A 23,590-nucleotide genomic window follows, 5' to 3' on the forward strand; every position below is an offset into this window, starting at 1 on the left:
GCCCTGAAGACGCTAGGCTTCAAAAAGACTATATCAGTACTCAGGTATTTTCTGAAGACAGAGCAAAAAGGAATCCAGCTCACCCCAGCAGGGAATGGCAGAAATCAAGGAAAACAATGCAAAACAAAACCAAAACACAAATGCAAAAAGTAGAACAGAAAACTTAGCTTTTGAGGAGCAGGAATCAGACTGGTCTCCTAGAATCCCTCAGAGAGATCACCAGCAAGGCAGAAGGGCGTCGGCTGCCTTATATCCAGTCAGTAATTCCCGTCACCCAGTCATCATCATCCTGCCCAGCTGCTTGGTAATCAGCCTCACTACCTTCCTTCACCAGAAGAGGGAGTTCATCAGACCTCAATGGTGAAGGGGAAAATGAACTCACAACAGCTGTGGCCAAATTAGGGGTGTGCACACTGTCTCAATAAGACTCAGGAAGTGCCGGTGCCACCGCCTTAAGCAAACAGTCAAGAAGTATGCAGCAAGCAAGGACATGAGGTTCACCGCATGGAGCAGGCAGAGGGCAGAACTCACAGCATAGCCCGGAGAAGTAAGTAAGATGGTGTGTCTGCCTGATGGGAGATGGAAAGCCATGCAATGATGCTGGCAGGTACGTTACAGTGCTTAGGGTCATTGTCTTGTTGGAAGTCTGAGGTCCAGAGCACTTTGGAAGAGGTTTTCATCCCAGATATCTCTGTACTTGGCCATATTCATGTTTCCTTCAATTGCAACCAGTCGTCCTGTCCCTGCAGCTGAAAAACACCCACCTAAGCATGATGCTGCCACCACCATGTATCACTGTTGGGATTGTACTGGGCAGGTGATATGCAGTGCCTTGTTTTCTCCACACATACCGCTTAGAATTATCACCAAAAAGTTCTATCTTCATCTCATCAGACCAGAGAATCATATTTCTCATAGTCTGGTAGTCCTTAATGTGTTTTTTTAGCAAACTCTATGCGGGCTTTCATATGTCTTGCACTGAGGAGAGGCTTCCATCAAGCCACTCTGCCATAAAGGCCCGACTGGTGGAGGGCTGCAGTGATAGTTGACTTTGTGGAACTTTCTCACATCTCCCTACTGCATCTGCGGAGCTCAGCCACAGTGATCTTGGGGTTCTTCTTTACTTCTCTCACCAAGGCACTTCTCCCACGATTGCTCAGTTTGGCTGGATGGCCAGGTGTAGGAAGACTTCTGGTGGCCCCAAACTTCTTCCATTTAAGGATTATGGAGGCCACTGTGCTCTTAGGAACCTTTAGTACAGCAGAAATTCTTTTGTAACCTTTGCCAGATGTGTGCCTTGCCACAATTCTGTCTCTGAGCTCCTGGGCCAGTTCCTTTGACCTCATGATTCTCATCTGGTCTGACATGCACTGTGAGCTGTGAGGTTTTATATAGACAGGTGTGTTCCTTTACAAATCAAGTCCTATCAGTTTAATTAAACACAGCTGGACTCCAATGAAGGAGTAGAATCATCTCAAGGAGGATCACAAGGAAATGGAAAACATGTGACTTAAATATGAGTGTCTGAGCAAAGGGTCTGAATACTTATGACCATGTGATATTTCAGTTTTTCTTTTTATATAAATTTGCAAAAATTTCTGCATTCCTATTTTTTTAGTCAAGATGGGGTGCAGAGTGTACATTAATGAGAAAAAAATGAACTTTTTTGAATTTACCAAATGGCTGCAATGAAACAAAGAGTGAAAAATTTAAAGGGGTCTGAATACTTTCTGTACCCAGCTGTTGGTTGAGCTAATAAGCTGATCAGTGGGGATACCAGGCATTTGACCCCCACCAGTCAGATCACCTATCCTAAAGACCCCATACACATTAGACTAATGTCGGCTGATTCCACTGACCGTCTAATATGCATGGGGGCGCCGAGACATGTCCATTTTCAGACTGCTGATCGAATTGTTGTCCTAGAGATAATCCACTGGCCGACTTGTCAGATGGCGGCTTTGTCATAGAGAACACAATGCGCTCGTGTATGGGAGAATTGAACAATGCTTTGGCCAGTTGTTAAGCAGACAGCCATCTCAGTAGACAGCCATCTAATGTGTATGGCTAGCCTTAAGGCCCTGTTACACATAGCGAGATCGTTAGCGAGATCGCTGAAACGTCACAGGTTTTGTGATGCAACAGCGACCTCGCCAGCGATCTCGCTACGTGTGACACATAGAGGCGACCAGCCCCTCGCTGGATATCGCTGATCGTGCTTGAATGTCCTAGGCCATTTTTTGATCGTTGGTGTCCCTCTGGCCAGCATGCATCGCCATAACATCGACGAGCGGCCTTGTTGGCGACTCAGAGCTCACGCCTATCGAGGTCTGAGTCGTCAGAATCGCTGCTGTGTGACAAGGTCCCAACAACCGCCGAGGTCGTTATACGGATCGCCGTATCGTTGCTGTGTCGTTGAGCAGATCTGTCTGTTTGACAGCTTACTAGCGACCATGTAGCGACATACCAGCGATCCTTACCAGGTCGTATCGTTGTCGGGATAGCTGGACTGTCGCTATGTGTAACAGTACCCTTAGGATAGGTCAGGAACAAAGAGTTGTTTTAGTGACAGCCTCAATACAATTCTTTATGCGGTCACAAAGAGTGTCATTATGATTAGTATACTGTAGATAAAATCTAATATGTATTTTGTAAATCATAAAGAACAATTCTAGTATGACTGAAGCCAAGAAAAAGTTGCTTCAACCTCCTTAGGCCAGACATCATCAGTTTGGTCATTGCATTTTATCTCACCAAAACCCTGTAACTTTAAAAGGATGACAAAGGTTATTTACGATAGTAGCTTCTACATTGTGAGCAGGTATTATCTAGACCTAATGTACAAGAAAGTTTATATATAGATTGCAGATATATGAAGGGTTGGGCTTATAGATAATATTCATATCTTTATGTTCTACAACAGGATGTGCATGTTGATGACTATTGTAGGATCGATAATATTTCTGTTAACGAGATGTTTATGACAATCAAGTAGTTCCACCTGCAAAATAAAGCTTATGGACTAGTACAGCAAAACAGAAGAATTTCAGAAGTCAAAATCAGCTGACTAAAACATTACAAAACACTCTCAGGAGGTAACAGATGCAGAATCAACATTTGCTGTATTTTATGGAATAAATAGTGTTTGGTAGGCAGTAAGAAAAATAAAGCTTCGGTGGATGGATGGAAAGAACTCCTCAAGGTAAAGTCTTCATATATTATAAATTAATGCAATAGTCTTTATTCTCTATTCTTCTCATTATGGAGATGGGGCAGCATGGCATGCTCACTGTGTAGAAGGAGTAGCTTAGGTGGCTCAGAATAAAGAAGGGCCAGTATGGGGGCTCAGTATGAATAAGGGGCAGTGTGGGGCCTCAGCCTGGAAAAAGGGCAGTAGAAGAGGCTCAGCATAGAGAAGAGGTATCATGGGGGGCTCAGTATGGAAAGCAGGGCAGCATGGGGAGCTCATGTGGAAGGAACAGGACAGAGGGCTCAGTATGGAGAGATGGGAGCATGGGGGGCTCAGTATGAAAAAGGCAACATGGGGGCTCAATATGGAAAAAGGGCAGTGCATTGGGGGTTTATTATAGACAAAGTGCAACACAGGAGATTCAGTATAAGGAAGGGACAGCTTGGGGGCTCAGAATGCATAGGAGGCAGCATGAGAGGCTCAGCTTAGAGAAAGGGGCAGCATGGGGGCTCCGTATGGAGAGTTAGGCAGTATGGGGGTCTCAGTAGGGAGAGAGGGCAGCATGAGAGTATCAGTATGAAAATGGGGCAACATGAGAAGTTTACTATGGAGAAAGGGCAGCATGAGGGGGACAGTGTGAAGAGGAGGGCTCAGTATGGAGAGAGGGCAATGTGTTGGGAGAGATTGTGAAGAGGAAATTGGGTATGGCGAGGGGCAGCATGAAGGTGACAGTGAAAAAGGGGCTCAGTATGGAGAGAAGGCAGTGTGGTGGGTGAGAGTGTGAAGAGGAGGTTCAGTATGGAGAGGGAGCAGCATAGGGTTGACAGTGTAAAGGGGGGCCAGTCTAGAGAAGGGTCAACATGGTTGGAACATTGTGAAGAGTGAGCAGAGTGGGGACAGTGTGAACAGAGGGCTCAGGATGGTGTAAGGGCATATTTGACGGACTGTGTGAAAAGGTGGCAGCTTTGAGGGCACAGTGTGAAAATCAAAGTTCATAAGGAAGAAAGGTGTGTTGGGCATAATTCATATGGGAGGACAGTGTGGCAGTTGTAATTTATAAGGGGGTGGCATGGAGGCCACAGTATATGAGGAAAATAGTTTGGTGAGAATATTTTATAGGAGAGGATAATGCTATGGCCATATATCATAAGAGGGACACTGTGGGGGTCATTTTTTGTTTAGAGAGCACAGTGAGGGGCTATTCAATGGCACAACATAGAGCTGATTTATATCTCAATTTCTGCCACAAATTTGTGCAGACATAACAAAGGCAAATAGGCAAAAAATAGATGAATCAATAAAACCAATCATTTATTAATAAATTTCATAAAATTCTTTTTTACAAGGAAATTTCTAAAAAAAGGGAGTACAAATGTAATGATAGATGCTCACAGAATTAAGCTTTATGCAACATAATCATAATAATATGAAATTTATTAATAAATGATTGGTTTTATTGATTCATCTATTTTTTGCCTATTTGCCTTTGTTATGTCTGCACAAATTTGTGGCAGAAATTGAGATATAATATGCTGAATTGAGGTGGCTATTAGTTTTGGACTATTTTGTTATGTATAATAGAGCTGATTTAGCATGAATGGTTCATTTTATTCAGGAGGCATTGTTATGATACTGTTATTTTTAAGTGTACCGTGTTGGGATGTACTTCAGAAGGCAGAAGAAATCTGCAAAGATGAACTGTGACTATGAACAGTCTAATCTCCTTACTTTTATACTGGGAGTTGCAAGTTCATGTTGTATTCATATACTAATGGTGGTTCTGGTGTTATATTCTTGTAATGATGATGGTTCTGGTGATGTATTTGTGTACTGAGGATGGTTCTGGTGATGAATTTGTGTACTTATGGTGATTCTGGCATTATATTCCTGTACTGAGAATTGTTCTGGTGACGTATTCATGAACTGATGACGTTCTAGTGCTTTACTCATGTAATGATGGTGGTTCTGGAGATGCATACATTCACTGATTGTGGTTCTAGTGCTGTATTCATGTTTTGATCATGATTCTGCTGATGTGTACTAATGATGGTTCTAGCTCTGTATTCTTGTACTGTTTATGGTTCTGGTGTTGTATTTATGTACTGATGGTGAAAAATGCAACTGTCTAAGTGAGGATGTATATGTCAGCCAAACAAGTGTTTGAGTAAAGCCCCCGTATGCTTTAAATAGTGGTTCAATCATTCGATCGGCATCTATCTCACTTGACTCTGCCATACACAGGAACACTCGCCTTACCAAGCACTCCTGTGTTCTGTATGAGAAAACCAATACTAGACATCTCTTGTCGTGGCTTATCTCTTAAAAAGGATCTGCAGTCAGAAGCTGACCATGCACATTAGTTAAAATATTGTTCAGCCGACAGACATATGAGCTGACTAAGGGCCCCATCACACATAGCAATCTCGCTAGCGAGATCGCTGCTGAGTCACAAGTTTTGTGACGCAACAGCGATCTCACCAGTGAGATCGCTGTGTGTGACAGCGATCAGCGACCGGCCCCCCTGCCGGTATCGCTGATTGCTCTTGGAAAGCCCTGGACATTTCTTTGACCGCTGATCTCCCGCTGGCCCTCAAGCATCGCTGCCTGTGACAGGCGGGAGACCAGCGATCAGCTGGTAACTAAGGTAAACGCAGGGTTTCTAAGCACCGTGCGATGCCTAGAAACCCTCTGTGTACCTTAGTTACCAGCGCGCTGATGCAGGGAGTTGGTAACTAAGGTACACATCGGGTTTCTAAGTGACGCACGTCCCTTAGAAACCCGATGTGTACCTTAGTTACCAGCTCCCTGCATCAGCGCGCTGGTAACTAAAGTACACAGCGACGACGGGTTCTCGGCGTCGCTGGTGCTGATCACTGGTGAAGCTGTCTGTTTGACAGCTAACCAGCGATCACATAGTGGGCCGCCCTCACAGGGCTGTGGGGTACTCGGTACCGGGCCGGTATTAGTGGGATGTGTCACAGCAGTGGTGACCCGGACCGTGGCCCTGGGCGCCCAAGTAATAGGAAGATGTAAAGAGTGTAATGATGTTAATGGAATAGTTTGTGAGTGACGCCACCTGTGGTGTTCGGCAAGGGAGGTGTTAAGCCGACGCTGCAGACAGATCCTCCGGGACAGATGGTGTGGTGCAGCAATGATGGTATAGCCCTCCACAGGCAGGGCTGTTGTTCCAGGGCAGTGTGGATGTGGAGACACTTAGATGGTGTAGTGTCCGGCGCAGGGGATGTAGCAGTGCCAGGCGGGTGGAGGCAGGAAGGCATGGAGGACACTAGGGCATGTAGTTCCAACGCTTAACTCACAGTCTGTAGTGCCCGTTTCCATGCCGTGTCCTCCGGGTCAGGGGCCCAGGCAAGATGGAATGCTCCCTTCCACACTCCGCCAACTTATGTGCCTTTCCTGAACGTCTCCTCTATAGCGCCTTTAAGTGTGAAGATCTCTAGTACCGTGTTACACTGGAGTTCCTCCTCACAGATTTTCCCAAGAACTCTACTTGCACGGCAGACAGCTGTAGCCTGCTTCGGGGACTCTCTACTCCTAAGTCCCGGCTCTCTATCCGTGTTGCTATTGTGCCCTCAAGTCTTAGATGGGAGTAGTGCATTTACAGCCCACTACTTCACCGGTGTCTGCTGCAGAACCATTAGCGTTCATACAACCTCGGGGACCAGGCCCCGACCTTGCGCTTAGAACTTTTAGGCAGGGTTCTTCCTCTAACCCACGTTCTCTGTGTTCCCTTTTACTCCTACGTTCCGTACTTGTCTTTTCCCTTCTATGGAAGCTCAGGCTTCACGTCAACGTCCTTCTCCTTCTTTCCTTTCCTTTCCCGTGCCAGCCGGCCCAGATCACTGAGGCAGCTGCAGCACTTCTTCCTCCATCCCTTCTTCCAGGGATCCCCACTCCTCCCGAGTGGCTTCCTTCCTCACTGACCTCCTGTCAGACTGACCTGTCATCCTAAACCATCCCGCTCATATATATATTCTGAACTCTACCCACCTCCCAGCACGTCTAGTGTTCCAAGCAGGGAACCACCAAAGGTGCTCTGCTTCTCTCTAAGCAAGGAGTCGCAATGTGGTTGTGCTGAACTACTCTATTGTGTGGGGTGCGAGTGTTGGTGTGTGGTCGGGAGCCCCCAACTTACCTGGATTGTGGGGCACCACACCTTAGGAGAGGGGAAGGTGCAGTACCTCTGTGGCGACTGAGCCTCAGGGGTGCCACAATAGCGACTCACCAGTGATCCTGACACGTTGATATCGTTGTCGGGATCGCTGGTGAGTCGCTATGTGTGCCGGGGCCCTAACCCATACACAGGAGTGCTCTTTCAGTTGAACATGTCGGTTGGCGGCTTATCTGCAGAAGAACAATGCAATCAGCAGTCTAAAGTCGAACTTGAATGATTAACATCTTTCCTGGTGATCAAATGGCCTGCACCCACATAAACTTTAAATTGTTGTCCGAACCCATTGATATTAGTGGGTACAGCTGACATTAGCCTAATATGCATGGGGGCCTTGAAATCGGACATGGTGAATTCTTATCTCTGATGAGAAATATCAGTCAGAGGCACATGGGTGTATGGACACATTAAGCTATCGGCCGAATGTTTCAATATAAGTGGATTTGGCTTATTTTTGAAGTTAAACCCCTTAAGTACTTTTAGGGTATGTACAGACCCTGTCTGCAAACCTGGCGACTTTTTCAGGTGGAAGGCACTTCAGAACATGCCGGCATCTTTTGTCTCTGATGAAACACTGATGAAACTTGAATCCATACACTGATGAAACACAGGCCATATTTTCCATACGTGAAAAATCACTGTTGTCTAAATGAGTCCTAAGGTTAGTTTCACAAATCTGACATTCCCGATCCTGTCTAGACAGGGCACAGGTCTTCTGACCTGAATTTAAACAGGTTGTCCAAGCTTGGGGGTTCACGTCTGCGGTCACCCTATGTGACTGCAGACTTGTGAATCTTCACAATGTGCACACTGCATGCTATCAGGATCCTCCCGCACTGGGAGCAGACGGTCATGTGGCTGCACGTATGCCTTGCTCAATACAGATGTATCTATTGAGGCCAGACACGTCTAGTCGGAATATGATTGGTAGTATGCAAATTGCATATTTGTGGTCACATGACCACTCGCTCCCCGAGCTGGCAACGGAGAATCCTGATAGTGTGCACTGTGCAGGCTGTGAGGATTCACAAAAGTCTGCAGTCGCATAGAGTGACTGCAGACCTGGCTCCAAGCTTAGTCAATCCCCACAGTCTTATATAAGTCTATGAGGATGTTGAATTGAGCACATTCAGACATTGCGGTGATTCTGACCTGTGAAACCGGCATTATTTTGGAAGAAAGTGGAGACATCTAATAAATAAGTGAAATCTCCGCTGCAGCCTAATGTTTGAAGTAACACAATGACACAGGCCGCAGACAGAGTTTTTACTGCCTAATGCACAAAGGTTAATCACTGGTTATTTGTTAGTAAGTAACCTGTCTAGTCAGTGCGGATTCTTAACCCTCCAAGCACCACAAACCGGCCATCAAGGTTGCCAACCGTCCAGAAATTCCCAGAGAGTGCGCAAAAATAGGGCATTTTCCCTCCTCAAATATTTGATGTGTTTAAGCCAGAGAAGATTGTTATAATGGCTGTAATTATCATTATTTTACAGTTCACAATGACTGTGGCTTATGTCTTCATAGCAGAATTACAGGCTGTAGCCCTTCTCATGTACAGCACCATGGAATCAATGATAATCAATGATAAATAAATAATAATAATAATAATAATGTATCACTTAAAATCATAGCAATTTATTAAGGTTTTCCAATGTATCTATAAAAATTGTTGACAGTCTGTGACTTTTTGATAAATAATAATAATAACAATAAAAAAATCATTGGTAACCCTGGTGGACATGTTGGGAATTGGTACACAATGAATGGAAAATAATGAAGTACTTTCTATTACATATTTCACCCCTTAGTGCAGAATGTACCAGTACGTCCGCACTGGGGCCCACAAGTATGGAGGTTGCTCAAGAGCTGTGCCCGCTCCACTAGGGTAGATGCCAGTGGTGTTACACAGCCCTTCTGTCTCTAACAGCAGCTGCAGGAGCTAAGCTCTGATTGCAGCTAACCATCTAGATGCCACTAACAGCAATTAAATGTAGTGCTGCAACCAAGGGGTACCGATGGGGCACCATGGGTGGGCTCAATGGGAGACCATTATTTACACTATATACTGCAATACTATGGTGTTGCACTATACAGAACAAGTGATCAAAAGAAAGTAAAAAGTTTTTAAATATATGATAAAAATAAAAAATATACTGTATGAAAAGTGAATAATCCCCCATTTCACTTGTTAAAACCAAAGAAATGTAGAAAAATGAAAAAACTGACACATTGCAGATGTGAAACTCACACCGCAGATCAGTTTACTCTGAGAAAAAAATCACAGTGGGCACGAGATTTCTATAAATCCCATCCACATTGCTGGAACTGTAAGGCTATGTGCCCACGTAGCAGAAATGCTGGAGAATTTTCTGCAGCATTTCCGCAACTCCCCGCCGCTGGTAAAACGCATGCGGAATTCGCATGCATTTTCCCGCTGAACACAAGCGTTTTGCAAGCATTTTTAGCTTGCTGAGCGCTAGCACTTTTCCAAGCGATATGAGAGCATCGTTTGGAAAAGTGATTGACAGCTTGGTCACACAAGCATAGTGCTTGACAAGTGTGACCAACTTTTTACAATTGATGCAGCCTATGCAGCATCAATAGTAAAAGCTAGAATGTTAAAAATAATTAAAAAATAAAAAATAGGGATATACTTACCCTCTTTCGGCCCTCCGAGTCCTCCCTGCTCTCAGTGATGCTGCCGGCAAGCTCCGTTCCCAGTGATACGTTGCGAGAATCACATCAGATGACATAGCAGTCAGGCGACCGTGACGTCATCTCAGGTGATTCTCGCAATTCATCCGTGGGAACGGAAGTTGCTGGCAGCGCCCCATGCACCGCTGACGACTCCAGGGGGCGACAGAGGGTGAGTATATCCTGATTTTTTATTTTAATTCTATTTTTTACAGGAATGTGGTACCCAGGGCATGGAGGAGAGTCTCCTCTCCTCCAGACCCTGGGTACCAGCCGCACATGAAGCGCTCACTTTACACATGGTGGGCATAGCCACATGCATAAAATGAGCGTTTCAATGCAATTCTATGGTGGCGGAATCGCTGCGATTCCGCAGAAATAATGGACATGCTGCAGATTTTACGGCGATGGGATTACTCAGCGGTAAAACCCTCAGCATGGGCACAGCAACTGCAGAATCCCAAAGGGTTGCATGGGAATGCGTTTTTTAAGCATTTCCACTACGGCAAAAACGCGGCGGAAACGTTTTAAAAGCACAACATGGGCACACAGCCAAAGACGTTGCATTTTGGTCACAGGGAAAATATGCAGTGCCAAAAACTCATAGTGAGCACACAGCCTTACAGTTTTGGCATTTTTCTTCAGACTACCTCTCACCTCCATGTTCATTCTTTTTAACAATTATTAAACAATTTTTCACACACAGCTTTCCCGAAAAATAGCAGATTTTCAAATTTACAGCATGCCTTGTTACTTAACTCCTTAAGGACCAGGCGATTTTTTATTTTTGCGCATTCTTTTATTACTCCCCTTACTCCAAGAAACATACATTTTTTTATTCTTCCTTGTGAGGGCTTGTTTTTTGCAGGACAAATTGCAATTTTGAATTACATCATCCATTTTATCTCTGTATATAAATCTGAATGTGTATGTGTGTGTGTGTGTGTGTGTATATCACCAACCAATCACGAAGCAGCAGAGTGGGACTTGGTTGGAGAGCAGGGCTGAGGATGGATACAGCAGGACAGTGCATGAAGAGCGGGGCTGTGAGGAAGACAGTCTTCAGGACAGGGGCCCCGTCGCCAACTGCGCTTAGCTTGCTTTTTGTTTTTTCCTCCTCGGTGACTCATTCATAACAACGGGGCTCTGGAGGGAGAGAGCGGGAGACCGGGGCTGTGGAAGAAGAGAGCGGGGCTGTGGAGGGACACCGGGACATGGATGTAGAGTGCGTCTGCGGAGGGTTAGAATGGGACGGTGGGTGGAGAGCGGGGATGTTAAGGAAGACAGCGGGACCCACAGTTAGGTACTATGCCCGGGCAACGTCGGGCTCTTCAGCTAGTCATATAATATAATTGAAAGCGGGGAAGAATAATCCAAGTGTGGCAAAATAGCAAAAAAAATGCAATTGTTGAAATGTTTGGGTTTTTTCCTTTTTTTTTTTTGCTTACAGCTTTCATTTTACTGTAACAATGACCTGACAATATGATTTTCCAGGTCAGTATGATAACGCAGATACCAAATATGTATAGTTTTTGTTTTATTTAAGTGGTGAAAAAAAATCTGGAATTTGTAAGAAAAAAAATAAAATTTTGCTTGCATCGTCATTTTCATAGAGTGGTAACATTTTCAATTTTGGAGATATGGAGCTGTGTGAGCCTTCGGTTTTTTTCATTCCCTACGCTGATGTTTTTACTGTTTTCATTTTGGGGCAGATACTATGTTTTGATCTCCTGTTATTACATTCTTTTCTGTTATTTTCTTTTCCAAAAAAATGCAATTCTGGCATTTTGATTTTTTTTTTGTTACTGATCAGATTAATTTATTTCATATTTATTTCATATTTCATATTTTGATAGATTTGACTTTTACAAAAGCGAACCAAATAAGTGTAGTTTTTTCATTTCTAATGTCGTGAAACTTTTGAACTTTTATATACTAGATGGTGGCCCGATTCTAACGCATCGGGTATTCTAGAATATATACAGTGGGGAAAAAAAGTATTTAGTCAGTCAGCAATAGTGCAAGTTCCACCACTTAAAAAGATGAGAGGCGTCTGTAATTTACATCATAGGTAGACCTCAACTATGGGAGACAAACTGAGAAAAAAAAATCCAGAAAATCACATTGTCTGTTTTTTTTTTCATTTTATTTGCATATTATGGTGGAAAATAAGTATTTGGTCAGAAACAAGCAATCAAGATTTCTGGCTCTCACAGACCTGTAACTTCTTCTTTAAGAGTCTCCTCTTTCCTCCACTCATTACCTGTAGTTATGGCACCTGTTTAAACTTGTTATCAGTATAAAAAGACACCTGTGCACACCCTCAAACAGTCTGACTCCAAACTCCACTATGGTGAAGACCAAAGAGCTGTCAAAGGACACCAGAAACAAAATTGTAGCCCTGCACCAGGCTGGGAAGACTGAGTCTGCAATAGCCAACCAGCTTGGAGTGAAGAAATCAACTGTGGGAGCAATAATTAGAAAATGGAAGACATACAAGACCACTGATAATCTCCCTCGATCTGGTGCTCCACGCAAAATCCCACCCCGTGGGGTCAGAATGATCACAAGAACGGTGAGCAAAAATCCCAGAACCACGCGGGGGGACCTAGTGAATGAACTGCAGAGAGCTGGGACCAATGTAACAAGGCCTACCATAAGTAACACACTACGCCACCATGGACTCAGATCCTGCAGTGCCAGACGTGTCCCACTGATTAAGCCTGTACATGTCCGGGCCCGTCTGAAGTTTGCTAGAGAGCATTTGGATGATCCAAAGGAGTTTTGGGAGAATGTCCTATGGTCTGATGAAACCAAACTGGAACTGTTTGGTAGAAACACAACTTGTCGTGTTTGGAGGAAAAAGAATACTGAGTTGCATCCATCAAACACCATACCTACTGTAAAGCATGGTGGTGGAAACATCATGCTTTGGGGCTGTTTCTCTGCAAAGGGGCCAGGACGACTGATCCGGGTACATGAAAGAATTAATGGGGCCATGTATCGTGAGATTTTGAGTGCAAACCTCCTTCCATCAGCAAGGGCATTGAAGATGAAACGTGGCTGGGTCTTTCAACATGACAATGATCCAAAGCACACCACCAGGGCAACGAAGGAGTGGCTTCGTAAGAAGCATTTCAAGGTCCTGGAGTGGCCTAGCCAGTCTCCAGATCTCAACCCTATAGAAAACCTTTGGAGGGAGTTGAAAGTCCGTGTTGCCAAGCGATAAGCCAAAAACATCACTGCTCTAGAGGAGATCTGCATGGAGGAATGGGCCAACATACCAACAACAGTGTGTGGCAACCTTGTGAAAACTTACAGAAAACGTTTGACCTCTGTCATTGCCAACAAAGGATATATCACAAAGTATTGAGATGAAATTTTGTTTCTGACCAAATACTTATTTTCCACCATAATATGCAAATAAAATGAAAAAAAAACAGACAATGTGATTTTCTGGATTTTTTTTTCTCAGTTTGTCTCCCATAGTTGAGGTCTACCTATGATGTAAATTACAGACGCCTCTCATCTTTTTAAGTGGTGGAACTTGCACTATTGCTGACTGACTAAATACTTTTTTCCCCACTGTATGCAGTTTATTTTTGAAGATTTAATAATAATGCAATAATGCACCCCCCAATCCTGACAAGTATGGTTCTCTCACCCCCAATCTTGATATGTATGGCTCTCTCACCCCCAATCCTGATATGCATGCTACCCCTCAACCCCCAAACCTGGTATGCATGGTCCTCTCACCCCCCAATCCTGGTATGCATGGTCCTCTCACCTCTCTTTCCTGGTAAGCATGGTCTTCTTACTCCCCTTTTGGGGTATGCATGGTCCCCTCACCCCCCAATCCTGGAATGCATGGTCCTCTCACCCCCCCAATCTTGGTATGCATGGTCCTCTCACCCCTGTTTCCTGGTATGCATGGTCCTCTTACCCTCCTTTCGGGGTATGCATGGTCCCCTCACCCCCCAATCCTGGTATGCATGGTCTTCTCACCCCCCAATCCTGGTATGCATGGTCCCCTCACCCCCCTATCCTAGTAAGCATGGTCCCCTTACCCCCTTTCTTGGTATGCATGGTCCCCTCACCCCCCTTTGCTGGTATACATGGTCCTCTCACACCCCAATCCTGGTATGTATGCTCACCGTCACCCCCCTTTCCTGGTATGTATGGTCCCCTCACTCCCCAATCCTGGTATGCATGGTATCCTCACCCCCCTTTCCTGGTATGCATGGTCCCCTCACGCCCCTATCCTGGTATGCATGGTCCCCTCACCCCCTTTTCCTGATATGCATGGTCCCCTCACCCCCCAGTCCTGGTATGCATGGTCCTCTTACCCTCCTTTTGGGGTGTGCGTGGTCCCCTCACCCCCCAGTCCTGGTATGCATGGTCCTCTCACCGCCCAATCCTGGTATGCATTGTCCCCTCACCCCCAATCCTGGTATGCATGGTCCCCTCACCCCCCATTCTTGGTATGCATGGTCCCCTCACCCCCCTTTCGTGGTATGCATGGTCCCCTCACCCCCCAATCCTGGTATGCATGGTCCCCTCAACCCCCTATAATGGTATGCATGGTCCCCTCACCCCCCAATCCTGGTATGCATGGTCCCCTCACCCCCCAATCCTGGTATGCATTGGGCCCTCACCCCCTATCCTGGTATGCATGGTCCCCTCACCCCCTATCCTGGTATACATGGTCCCCTCAGCCCCCAATCCTGGTATGCATGGTCCCCTCAGCCCCCAATCCTGGTATGCATGGTCCCCTCACCCCCCAATCCTGGTATGCATGGTCCCCTCACCCCCCAATCCTGGTATGCATGGTTTCCTCACCCCCCTTTCCTGGTATGCATGATCCCCTCACCCCCCTTTCCTGGTATGCATGATCCCCTCACCCCCCTTTCCTGGTATGCATGGTCCCCTCACCCCCTTTTCCGTGTAGCCGCGACCAATCAGCGTCGCTGCCTTCTGTCCGCGACCAATCAGCAACGCGGCCCTGTAGCCTCGACCAATCACTGCCGCGGCCCTGTACAAAAATAAAAATAAAAAATAAAAAAAGTTATTCTCATCTTCCGACGGCCTCCTGTCTTCTTTCCACGCGCACGGCCTCGCGTTCCCTGTAATGCTTTGCGGCTTAGACTGCTGATGACGTCGGTCTTCTTTCTCGCTCTGGCGAGAGTGACGTCATCAGCGGTCTAAGCCGCAAAGCATTACTGGGAATGCGAGGCCGGGCGCGTGGAAAGAAGACAGGAGGCCATCGGAAGGTGAGAATAACTTTTTATTTTAATTCTCTTTTTTACAGATTAAGGCCTGCGCCTGCCGCTGATTGGTCGCGGCTGGCAGCCGCAACCAATCAGCGGCAGGCGCAGCTTACCGTTACAAAGAGCTGCGCCTGTCGCTGATTGGTTGCGGCCTGGCGGGGGCCTGGCGGCCGCGACCAATCAGCGGCCCGCGATTTTGGTTACAGACAGACACAATAAGGCGTTTCTATATATAGATCTTTTATTTTTGTCATATTTTTTACTTTTCACTATTGTTTGTTAATCCCTTTAGCGGACTTGAACCTGTGATCATCCGATGGCTTGTGCTATATTCAGCAGTGCCACAGCATTGTTGTATGTAGCAGAAAACGCGGTATCCTATGAATGCCAGATTTATATGCAAGTGTGAACGAGCCCTATATTGTAGTAGATTTTCATAGCTGATTTCACTCATTAATATGCAAAGTGAGAAATCCGCTACCTTCTGCACAATATGTGCAGTGAAAACACATGTAGGTTACATTGTGCAATTTGGTGTGTTGTTGTTGTTTCAGGAAAATGACTCATAAGATTAAACATATAAGGAACAGGAAAAAAAAATCTTCGAATGCCATATAAAATCATGAGACAGTGTAAGAGCGACACCTAGTGTTTATGGTAGACCCTACTGCACTGCTCTCCTGCCAAACTATCAAGGGTAATAATAACTTATTAACTTTTTTCTTTTTATCAACACGATAGAAACCTCAACAGATCTAGGAGCCTCTCTGCTACTTTGTTTTCTGCATTGGCTTTAAGAAGTTAGTTGGTCTTAAAGAGGTTTGCCAACTGTCTGGAAATTCATGGACAGTTTGTATTAAAAAGGGGCATTTTTTGTTTCACCTCAACCTTAGATAAAATGAATGTGTCCGCAATATTTTTTTAATCTGGAGGAGTTTTGATGGAATTTTAAAACTGTAGTTATCATCATTTTACAGTTCACAACGAATTTTGCTAATGTCTTCATAATCACTATTCTGGGTTTTAGACTTCCAGAATCTAAAATTTTAATGATTTATTATAATTTTGCAATGTATCAGTCAAAAATATTGTCTGCCCATGATTTTTAGATGAGTTGTCCAGAAAACATAAAAGAAACTATGTTGGCAAGTCTAGATAATGTGTCTGGACTGACTAGTCCAAGGCCGGTCCCCAGCGGCTTCTCTCCACCATGTTCCCGTAGGCTGACAGGTCTTTCTGTTGGAATATGTTGGGTGCAACAACTCCATTCCTGTCTATGAGTGTTTAGTTGCTAGATTTGTATGCTGTTTATAAAGTTAGAACAAAAAAAAACTCCCAGAGGCTCACACAGGGAGAGCATGTGGTTGTATTTCCTGTTTTTCCTGTGTCAGTGTATGAGAGAAGCAGCCTGCTGTAGATGCTGCACAGATAGAGACACACAAATGATTTATTCCTCATCTATTAAACTTATCATATATTGTTCCTGAATAAAGAAGCTCTGTTGTCACACGCTTGGAGAGTATCCTGAATAGTCTGCTGCTAACACTTTCCTTATGTGCAAGCATATAGGGAGAGATCAGTCAGTCTGAGGAACCAGAACAGGGAGTAGAAGTCAGGGACCAGCCTTGGACTACTTAGCTAAAGCGTATCATCCTCGGATGGCTTTTAAATATATATATTCTCTACAGAATTTTTGAGTACATATACCTGACTCATGGTCCAGTCAGCGAGAATCTCCTGTCAGGTTCCCTTTAAATAACTGAATGCATTATTATTGTACATTGATTGAATTTATCTATTCTATTATTTCTAAACACTGTTTTTTGGTGATTACTTTGAATCTCCGTTCATACTTCACCCACACACACAAATGATACACAATTTGAAAGGTAAACTTGCCCCCTTCAGCAAGAAAATAGCCAAGCAAACCACACATTCATGATTTGATCACAAAATACAGTTTAAACATTAATTTTCATAAACCTGCAGTAAGGAAAAATGACCTGCAGGTGGCACCACACTACCCCAAAGCACACTACCACAAAGATGCTTACAGACATCTTAAACAAATCCAAACATTTGCCTTGGGGTCTTTCCAGCTTGCCAAATTGCTTGCCCAGCCCATTTCAGGCACCTTGGAGGATTGCACACTTCACTGCAGGTGAGTCACATATGCAAACACATTTGTAAACGTGCACTGCCTATTGAACTGCGCACTTGCTCTGTTCATACTCCACCCATACAAATTATACACCATTTGAAAGGTTAAATGACCTGCAGGTGGCAGCACACTACCCCAAAGCACACTACCACAAAGCTGATTACAGACATCACAAACAAATCCAAACATTTGCCTTGGGGTCTTTCCAGCTTGCTCAAGTTCTTGCCCACCCCATTTCAGGCACCTTGGAGGATTGCAAACTTCACTGCAGGTGAGTCACATATGCAAACACATTTGTAAACATGCACTGCTTTTTCAGTGATTACTTAGCCCTACACACACAAATGGTGAGTCACATATGCAAACACATTTGTAAACATGCACTGCTTTTTCGCTGATTACTTCGCCCAACACACACAAATGACACAACATTTGAAAGGTAAACTTGCTCCCTTCAGCAAGAAAAGAGCCAAACATCCACACATTCACGATTTTATCACTAAATACAGTTTAAACATTCATTTTCATAAACCTGCAGAAAGACACAATGACCTGCAGGTGGCACCTCAACCGGAAGACATTTTTTGGCCTCTATTTATCAAACCAATTTATTGTATTACCAATCTACATATATAAATACCTGTCTGTGTTTATCATCTCATGAAATACATTTACATTTGACCAGCTTTCTTTTTCTGAAATTGCCTGCGCCCCCGACGACCAATGTGCGAAAATTTTGCACGGGCCAAGCTAGTTTTAAAAGAAAAAGAAACTCAAGTGTTACAGGAGCTGCATAGCTGAGCCACTCTTGCCTGTTTCCATCGCTCCATCTCCAGTGGTCAGTGCTGGGAAGAGTTTTTTCCACCTCAGCCAAGAAATGGCCAAGGCAAAGGGAAGACATATCAAAGAGGTCCATTGGCTTTATCCCACAAAAGTTTTTTACTCCATTATCCAAAGATGTAACTGCAGTGGGTGCAGGAGTTGCAGTCGCACCCAGGCCCTGGAGCCTAGAGGTCCTATTTGAAAAGATCAATACTATTAAAGACCCTTTCTAGTTGGGTAGTTGGGGGTCCTGTTGGAGATTTGGGACTGTTTGAAGTTGAGACTTCATTTCACACTCAAATGGGGTCACAAAACTGGGATGCTTTTGGTGAGGTCACACTGAAGAGTTGCCTTGGTGGAGGCCCCGCCAAGGCAACTCTTCAGTGTGACCTCACCCATGTCATGGAAAAACTGTATGTGAGTGATCCCCTTTGGTGCCTAGGTCTCAAAGATGGCAATATGTGGACTTAGTCTTCCTTGTAAGATTCAAAATGTTGACTCGAGTTCCAAACTGTTGAAATTGTCATGTTATTGGATGTTAAATTATGTTTTACACACACAACATCACAATAGGTGTCTACCTCAATCATGTCCATAGGCTATAATTGCTGAGACTACTGCCAAAGGAATGCCCTTTTGGTATACATTGGTGCAGTAAACAGTCTAGGCAGACGCACCACAAGCTTTTTCAGTTTGTCTTGTGGTATTTGCTGATGTATTTTGCGCCAAATTCATGAATCTTATACAGAACAAAAAATGGTCTTTTTTTCTGTGTGTAACCATCTTTGCAACTTTTTAGTGCAAAAAGTCCCACGCTTTGCAAAATATCGCAAATTATGCTTGCTTACATAGGATCACTCCAGGGTAGAACTGCAAATTTGCAATTGTACTTCAGCAGAACAACTGGAGTACATTTGCAAATTTTTTAAAGGGAAAATAATGAATCAGGCAAAAACATCTGGAAATCCTAAATTATGTCCAAGGTCACAAACTAAAAAAAAAAAAACCCAGGTGAATCCATATAAAAATAGATTTTCAAAAGGGCGCAAATGGAAAGATGAATTTGGTGCAAACACATAAAGGTTCAAAACAAGCAGAACTCAACAAAAAAAACAGGCACAAATACAATAATGAATCGGGCCCATAATCTCCTGTTCACGAAACAACACGCAGTCCACACTTTTACCTGATGTTGGCAGAGATTCAATAAATTCATATACGCTGTCCTCCACGTCACAGATGGTAGAAAACGGCCGCGTGGACCACACTGCGGCTGTAATCATGGGACATTTCTCAATGACATTTCCAAAAATGTCCAGGAATTGCTCATAATTCATAGAGTTTATAGCTTCCAGATCCATCTTCTGACCCAACAGTGGGAACTATGTGTAACACCTCCAGAAAAGTGCAGTGAAGTCCTCCTAACGTTAGTTAATAAGTTTACTGTTAACTATTCATAGAGCCAAGAGTGGAACCAAGGTCGCTGACTTTTCCAAAATCTGAAAGCTAAAGTCCACTGACAATGCTCACCAGGCAAAGAAAAGAGGAGAGAAAAAATATAAATCATGTAGTTTTTACAGCAATTTTTCCTTTGAATTGTTTGTATGCAATGCTCTTACAAAATAATCTGCACATTGTCATGTCATGTATTGGAAGAAGGATTTATTGACTTTTCAAATTAGCGCTATACCTTGTGATTCACGTGAATTTTCTAGCTGTGGGAGTAGGAAGATAATATGGCAGATGGTGAATTTAGAAGGAAGGAAAATAAGGAAGGAGAGCTGTCACTGTAAGTCTGAGAGAGTTAAATCTTACCTTTCCTTACTCATATGACATTTGCTTCTATGACTATTGTCTCCTTGTTCCTTTTTATATGTAATCAAATGTGTAAGAGCTTATTCTGCAATATCAAGTGACAACACTAGATGGCTCTGGGTAGTGGGGACCAGGTGGAAACTATATAAAGACTGAAAGCAGGAAGTGAGTCAAAGTATGGCAGAAGCCACATGGTAGGCATAGGTGCAATGCTATTGTCGAGAGAAGAAAATAGGCCAGAGGTATAAAGGGGCCTAATAAAGGGGGCCATCAATAGAGTGCTGTAGCTGCAGGAAAACATGATAGTCATGGAATGGTGGAAGCACTTCCTATTTCAGCCTTAGAAGATGAGCCTTAGCAGACAAGCAACTATATTAGAGTAGGATAACAAACATGAGAACAACACCATGCAGAGGGAGAGATAGAGCCTTAGCTAAGGCTAAAAAGAAAGCTTGGGAACATTTTGTAGAGTGATTTCATTGTATGTGTGACCCTGAATCACTTCTCATAGACAAGCCGTGGGGCAGGGAATTCAAGGAGACTGAGGTCAAAGTCCAGGAGGGTATGTCATAAACAGATGGAAGAGACAAAAGCGTAGTCAGGTAACGGTGTGAGGTCAGAATACCAGGAGGATAAAGGATCAGAGCAAAGGAGCTAGGCAAAATGGATTGTGAGAATGAGATCCAAGCCATCCAGCAAAAAGATCTTCAAGCAAAGCACAAGACACAGAGAAACAAACCATACAGAGCTGAGTCTACGTATGACAAAGATTTGGGACTGACAGCCCAGCTAAGTAGCTGGGCAATCACCTGGGACACAAAACTGTATCCCAGACACACTAAGGGGTGGAATTGTGACAGAATGCATAGTGTACATTTTGTGTTGTGCTGCATTGTTTGATACTGGACTGTTTGTATGTAAGAGGGTTGACCAGGAGTAATGTCCCTCTTAAAAAGATTTCGAGGTAAGTCTTTTGAAAATTATTTTGTGTGGTTATATTTGTGCATATTATAAGAAGTATTTTATCCCAGTGGTTATTGTGTTTGTCATGTTCCTGCAGGGTTAACTGCAAGGCCGTCTAGTGGGAGTGGAGGAGGGCGGCCCTCTAGGGGAACCAGTGGGAAGGTTTAAGGGGTATAGAAGTAAGTAGTCAGTGTTTGAAGGAGGTGAAAGAAGGAGGACAGGTTTATCGGATGTGGACCTACAAGGCTTTGCATATAAAGGAACCAGTTACAGAGGCGGTAAGACATCACAGGTAAGGGGGGACCCCTGTAAGTGGAATACTTATGAGTAGAGTTGAGCGAAACGGGTTGAAAAAATTCAAAAGTCGCCGACTTTTGGCAAAGTCGGGTTTCATGAAACGAAACCCGACCCTAGGATGAGGTCGGCCACGAGGTCGGAGACTTACGCGCCAAAGTTGTGTTTCAAAAGTTTGTTTTGCGCTCTTTTTCAGCCAATCAGGATCCACGGACACTGTGGGCAACGTGATGACATAGGCAGGGGTCACCACCATCTTTCAGAAGGGCATGCAAGTGATTGGCTTGCTTTGGTGGGCGTCACAGGGGGTATAAAAGGGCGTGCACGCCGACCGCCATCTTACTTCTGCCGATCTCAGTATAGGGAGAGGTTGCTGATTCTGTAGGGAGAGCGTTAGGCAGGGAAGAAGACAAAAAAACTGCTTCTGCTGCTAGCGATTTGGCCTGCACAACACACCAGTCACTGTGTGTGCAGTGCAAGGGGAGGCTATATAGTGGTGTATCAGTGGTGTTGGTTGTTGGGCTGCCTTCTAAGGCTTCCTGACATTCCTGCATTGCTGTTTACCCACTGCTCCGCAAACTGCTTTTTTAAAAGCAATCCCAATTTTTTTTTTTGTCCTGCTGAGAAGAAAAAAAAACTGCTTCTGCTGCTAGCAATTTGGCCTGCACAACACACCAGTCACTGTGTGTGCAGTGCAAGGGGAGGCTATATAGTGGTGTATCAGTGGTGTTGGTTGTTGGGCTGCCTTCTAAAGGCCCTTTTACATTTAGCGATGCACCAGCGATCCGACCAGCGATCCCACCCGGTCAGGATCGCTGGTGCATCGCTAAATGATCGCTAGTGAGCTTTCATACAGAAAGACCTCACAGCGATTCAGCAGCGACGCAGCGCACGATACTTACCATTCACACACAGCGATCCAGACGTCCTCCCGCCCGCCTCCACGCGTCGCTGGACGTCACAGCAGGAAGTCTCAGCAGGAAGCGCCCGACGAGAAATGGAGCCGGACATTCTCGCGCGATCAGCGATGGACAGCGGGGGAGCCGGTCGCTGGTAAGTATCACACATAGCGATATCGCTAGCAATATCGCTATAACGTCACAAAACCAGTGACGTTTTAGCGATATTCCTAGCGATATCGCTTAGTGTAAAACCCCCTTAAGGCTTCCTGACATTCCTGCATTGCTGTTTACCCACTGCTCCGCAAACTGCTTTTTTAAAAGCAATCCAATCTCCCTTATCCTCTAGTCACTTTTGTCACAGCTGTGCCATCAAGCCTGTGACATAGCGCTCAGATATCAGTGGGCCTCACACAATCCAAAAGTGTCCAGTGTCCAAAAGTGTGTGCAGAGATTCAAAATCTCCCTTATCCTCTAGTCACTTTGGTCACAGCTGTGCCATCGAGCCTGTCACATAGCGCTCAGACATTCATTGGGCCTCACACAATCCAAAAGTGTCCAGTGTCCAAAAGTGTGTGCAGAGATTCAAAATCTCCCTTATCCTCTAGTCACTTTGGTCACAGCTGTGCCATCGAGCCTGTCACATAGCGCTCAGATATTCATTGGGCCTCACACAATCCAAAAGTGTCCAGTGTCCAAAAGTGTGTGCAGAGATTCAAAATCTCCCTTATCCTCTAGTCACTTTGGTCACAGCTGTGCCATCGAGCCTGTGACATAGCGCTCAGATATCAGTGGGCCTCACACAATCCAAAAGTGTCCAGTGTCCAAAAGTGTGTGCAGAGATTCAAAATCTCCCTTATCCTCTAGTCACTTTGGTCACAGCTGTGCCATCGAGCCTGTCACATAGCGCTCAGATATTCATTGGGCCTCACACAATCCAAAAGTGTCCAGTGTCCAAAAGTGTGTGCAGAGATTCAAAATCTCCCTTCTCCTCTAGTCACTTTGGTCACAGCTGTGCCATCGAGCCTGTCACATAGCGCTCAGATATCAGTGGGCCTCACACAATCCAAAAGTGTCCAGTGTCCAAAAGTGTGTGCAGAGATTCAAAATCTCCCTTATCCTCTAGTCACTTTGGTCACAGCTGTGCCATCGAGCCTGTCACATAGCACTCAGATATTCATTGGGCCTCACACAATCCAAAAGTGTCCAGTGTCCAAAAGTGTGTGCAGAGATTCAAAATCTCCCTTATCCTCTAGTCACTTTGGTCACAGCTGTGCCATCGAGCCTGTCACA

The 23,590-nt window shown here is 44.7% G+C and overlaps 1 protein-coding gene across 2 annotated transcripts in view; it reads right to left on the reverse strand.

Annotated features, from left to right (window-relative positions):
- URAD (ureidoimidazoline (2-oxo-4-hydroxy-4-carboxy-5-) decarboxylase) overlaps positions 1 to 19,746 on the reverse strand; it is a 98,459-nt gene extending 78,713 nt beyond the window's left edge. For both annotated transcript variants that reach the window (XM_073583352.1, XM_073583351.1), the window contains exon 1: positions 19,513 to 19,746. In XM_073583352.1, the coding sequence (XP_073439453.1) occupies positions 19,513 to 19,687 (175 nt within the window). In that variant the 5' untranslated portion in view covers positions 19,688 to 19,746. The remainder of the gene's footprint in view (positions 1 to 19,512) is intronic.
- Between the last annotated feature and the right edge of the window lie 3,844 nt (positions 19,747 to 23,590).

The sequence above is a fragment of the Dendrobates tinctorius genome, unplaced genomic scaffold (genome assembly GCF_039654945.1).
Source record: "Dendrobates tinctorius isolate UK_male_01 unplaced genomic scaffold, ASM3965494v1 ptg000075l, whole genome shotgun sequence".
Taxonomy (NCBI): domain Eukaryota; kingdom Metazoa; phylum Chordata; class Amphibia; order Anura; family Dendrobatidae; genus Dendrobates; species Dendrobates tinctorius.